The sequence below is a fragment of the Fonticula alba genome (genome assembly GCF_000388065.1).
Source record: "Fonticula alba strain ATCC 38817 unplaced genomic scaffold supercont2.5, whole genome shotgun sequence".
NCBI classification, from domain to species: Eukaryota; order Rotosphaerida; family Fonticulaceae; genus Fonticula; species Fonticula alba.
Genome location: NW_009242975.1, coordinates 428,648 through 433,016, shown reverse-complemented (window position 1 = coordinate 433,016; position 4,369 = coordinate 428,648). Strand labels below are relative to the sequence as shown.

Here is a 4,369-nt window from a genome sequence, read left to right as displayed (position 1 = left end):
CCCCGGGGAATGGCCCCGCTGCGCCGCGCCGCGCCGCGAGCAGGCCGTACCAGGGGGCGGCGGCGGCGGTGGCAGCGGCAACGGCAGCGGCGGCGAGTGGGAGGAGGAAACAGCGCGTGACTCGGCGCCCGGGCTGCACCAAGCTCCGGGCGCCAGCTGCCAACGATCCGACCGCCTTCAAGGACATCATGTCCAAATGGCGCACGGTCCGCCCCTCTCGCCCCGATTTGCTCCCTGTCTCCTGGCTCCGGCTGGTGGAGAACCGGCGGGGTGCGTGAAATGGAAAAATAAAAAAGGCCTATTCTAAATTCCGCCAGGTCCTGCCCAGCCCAGGCAATTGGGCGTTATTTCCGACCTTGTTCGGGCCCGGGCGGCCGGCTCCTTGTCCGGGCGGGCGGGCGGGCGGGCGGGCGGGCGCGCGCGCGCGCGCGCCGGGACGCTCGCGCAAAGGCGCCCCGTTACTTTTCCGAATGTCCCGGACCGCGGGGCAGGGGGGGGGGGGCTGGGCGAAAAACGAGCTGCGGCTGGTCCCAACGGCCGGTCTGGACTTCACCTGGGGGATCGGGCACAAGCCCACCCTGGGGGGGGGGCCCCCCCGGCACAAACAGGTGTACGTGGGTGTACGAGCGCGGGCGTATCCGGGCCGGCGTTAGTTTCTGCCGCCCCTTCCCCGGGTCACTCTGCGCCCCCCCCCCACCCCCCTGGAGGAGACCCGAAGTCCTAGAGAGCGCCGCACGGGGTGCGGTGATCGATCATCTCCGACAGAGTGGCCGGGATCGCCCGCCGGGTCAAGAGTTAGTTCTCAGCATCTCGGGACGCCGCGCGCCCCGCCGGCACCCCACCTCAACCCCTTCCCCCCCCCCCCCCCCCCCCCCCCCCCCCCCCCCCCCCCCCCCTCCCCGCCCCCCCCCCCCTCCAGTTTCCCCCCTTCCAGGACGGGCGCGATTTGTCAGCCCTGTCTCCCCTGCTGAGAGCGCACCCTGCGACTCAGTTTCCCCCTCCCCTTCCCTTTCTCCTCCCACGGCTGGGTCCGGTGAACAGCCGACCCGCCTCCAGTCCCCCGCCCCGGCCGCGCATTCCCCTGGGCCAGTGATAAGGGCCGATCGGGCCACCTTGCCCCCCCCCCCCTCCCCCTCCTTCCCTCTCTTTTCCTCTTATCCCCCCCCCCCCCCTTCCCCCCACCATCACATTGGACATGCAGGTCCCACAGCCCGACGCCGCGGCAGTGCAGTTGCCGCTCGGCACCTCGCAGGCGGCCCCCTCGCGGCGACTGTGGTATGACTCTCTCCCTCGGCCGGTGCCGCGGCCGCTCAGCCGGCCAGCCGAGGGAGGGAGCTCGGCCGCCATCCGGTCAGCCTCCTCCGATTTGCACAGTGCCCCGGCCGGGGGCACCCCTCCGGCGGCCTTTCCGCTGGACATTCGTCCCCTGCTGGCGGTCCCGCCGATCGTGGCCCTCGGCGAGGAGGGGACCGACAGCAGCGATGACGATGGTCCTGGCGGCCCGGCCGATGATCCCTCCGACGGGGAGGCCAGCACCGACGCCCGGCAAGATGACGAACTCCATGCCGGGCGCCGGGCGGTGTTGGCTCACTTTGACCGGGCCGATGCGAGGCTGTCGCCAGCCAAGAGGGCCGCCCCTCCGGCGGCGGCCGGCTGGCGCTTTCTCCAGCACATGTCGCACCGCCTGCTGGCCGACTACCGGCGCCGGGGGGATTCGATCCTCGGCCTGTCCACGGTGGCCGGGTCGGACCTGTCCCCGAGCGCCGCCGGCAAGGCCACCTCCACCTTCCTCGCGCGGCGGCGGCGGGGGCGGGGGCGGGGGCGGCCTCCCGGCCCGGGTTTGTCGGATCACGCGCGGGACCTGCTGCTGCGTCGGCGTGAGAGCCCCGGGCCGGGGCATTTCCCCGGGGCCGGCCTGCCTCCCTTCCGGGGCAATGCCGCTGCCTGGGTCCCTGCGCTGGCTCGGATGGCGGTCGGCGTGGATGGGCAATTTTTCCACCTGGCCGGAGCCGGCGGCGGGGCCAGCGTCGGGGCGCGCCGGCTGGCCGGCGACCCGGCCTCCACCGATGCCAGCCCCGCGGCTCGTGTCACCGGGCGGCGCTTCCGCTACCTGGCCAGCACATGCGGCCACCTGAGCGCGGTCTATTGCGTTCTCTTTGACCGGGTCAGCCAGCGCATCATCTCCGGCTCCGATGATTACCTGATCAAGATTTGGTCGTTGGCCGATTTGCGCCTCATCATGACCCTGCGCGGTCACACGGTGCGTTGTGCCCCTTCGCCGGCCCCCCCCCCCCCCCCCCCCCCTCCCCCCTCTCCTCCCCCGCCGCCCGGGCGTCACCCCTCGCTGACCCCCCGGCCCACCTTCACAGGGTGAAATCGTGGAGCTCGTCATGAATGCCGACAACACCGTGCTGGCCAGCTGCTCGCTCGACATGACGGTCCGCCTGTGGGACCTGCGCACCGGGCGGCCGCTGTGTGTCCTTCGCGGGCACACCAGCTCCATGGTGTCCATCAGCTTCCTGCCCTCGCTGCCGGGCGCCCCGATGCATCTGCTCACTTCGTCCAAGGATGGCGCCTGTCTCCTGTGGACTCTGGCCCCCGGGGGCGAGGAGGTCCTCGGCGCGCCGGCCCTCTTCCGCCCGACGTACCCCGGGGCCGGGCCGCACCGCATCTCGCCGACCGGTCGGCCCCTCCCCGGGGGTGCCTCCGGGTCGGCCGCCGGGGCTGCCAGCCCTACCGGGCCTCATGGCGCTGCTGCCGCCTCCAGCGCCACCACCACCACCTCCTCCTCCTCCAGCGCCACCCCGATGGTCGATCTGGCCGACGAGGCCGGGCCACCATCGATCCTGGCGCCGGATGTGTCATTGCACTTTGTCCGGCTGTCGCCCGGAGGCACCCGCATTGCGGTCGGCTACTCGGATGGCTCGGTGCGGCTTTACTCCACGCTGCCGGTGTTGCTGGCGCCGGAGGCCGGCACCGGGACCAATGCCCTGGCATCGCCGTCCCCGGCCGCGGCGCGTGCCGGCTCGCCCGGTCCTCCCGGGTCGCCGGTGGCCGGCTGCCTGGCGAGCGATCGCGGGTCGCCCGGCCCGGGGCCCGGGGCGCGTGCCAGCCCGGGCCCGACCAACTTGTCCGGCATCACCGACCCGCTGGCGGTCAGTGGGTCGTACTTCGCGGATCTCCTGCGTAGCACGGAGCACCCCGGCGACCCGGACGATTGGTCGCTCTCGGCCGATCTGCTGGACGCCTACCAGGCCGAGGCCGAGCAGCTGGCCGCCGGTGTCAAGCCATCGGGCTCCATGGCCGAGGGGGGCACTGCGGAGGCCGCGGCCGCGGCCGCGTCCGGTCCTCCAGGGACCGCCGTGGCCACCTTCACCGCCACGCTGGCCACTCCCTCCTCCGCACCGGGGTCCTGCCTTTCCTCCACCTCGTCCTCCCTCTCCTTCTTCTCGTCATCCTCCTTGTCGTCGTCGTCGTCGTCCTCTTCGCCGGGGCCCTCCTCCCCGGCGGGCTTCTCCTCGTCGCCCGGTTCCTCGTCAGCGTGCCTGCCGACGGCGGCAATGGCGGCCGGGTCCGCCGGGGTCGCCACCCCGGGCAGCCCCATGACCCCGACCCCCGGGCGGAAGTCCCTCTCGCCGGGAGGGCCCCTGCGAGGGATGCTCGGCGAGTCGCCGACCACGGCCGGGTCCCATGCGAGCTCGGTGCCCACGGCGCGGCCTGTTCGCGCGGCCGCCCTGGCTGCGGCACACCAGCTGCATATGACCGTCGGCGGGGGCGCCCCCTGGCCACCGCTGCCGGAGCTGGGGCCTGCCTCCGGGGTCCGAGACATTGCCATCAACATGCAGTATTTGTGGCCCCGGTGTGGGGTCCGTCTTGTTGGCCACGAGGGGCCGGTTACTTCGTTGGAGTTCTCCAGTGACGGCCGGCGCCTGTTGACCGGGTGCGCATTCCTTCCGGTCAGCGCTGGCGGCGTACCTTGGCACTGGGCTTTTGTTTACTGACGTTTCCGTCCCCCTGTGTTGGCATTCCCCTCCCGCGGGCTTTTGTTCTCCTCCCGCTGCCCGCTGTACCTGCTACTGGCTGGCCTCCTGGGCCTCCTTCTCAGCCCGACCGAGGGCATGCCGCGGGTGTGGTCCTTCGATGAGCAGACCGGCCACTGGGTGTCAATGTCTCGTGCGTTGAGTCGGCTTCGCCCCTCCTTCCGGCGTCCTGTGCCCCTTCTCCTCTCTTTCCCTCCTTCTCTTCTTTTCCTCTTTTTCTTCTTTCCCTCCTTCTCTTCTTTTCCTCTTCTTCTTCTTTTCCTCTTCTTCTTCTTTTCCTCTTCTTCTTCTTTTCCTCTTCTTCTTCTTTTCCTCTTCTTCTTCTTTTC

General features: G+C 71.3%; 1 protein-coding gene across 1 annotated transcript in view; it reads left to right on the top strand.

Moving 5' to 3' along the window:
• Window positions 1-1,195: 1,195 nt before the first annotated feature.
• The window catches only part of H696_03297 (hypothetical protein), a gene marked incomplete at its 5' end in the record, with an annotated part of 10,695 nt that continues 7,521 nt past the window's right edge, over window positions 1,196-4,369 (top strand). The window contains 3 exons of the mRNA XM_009497156.1: window positions 1,196-2,260; window positions 2,370-3,940; window positions 4,106-4,173. Of these exons, the coding sequence (XP_009495431.1) occupies window positions 1,196-2,260; window positions 2,370-3,940; window positions 4,106-4,173 (2,704 nt within the window). The remainder of the gene's footprint in view (window positions 2,261-2,369; window positions 3,941-4,105; window positions 4,174-4,369) is intronic.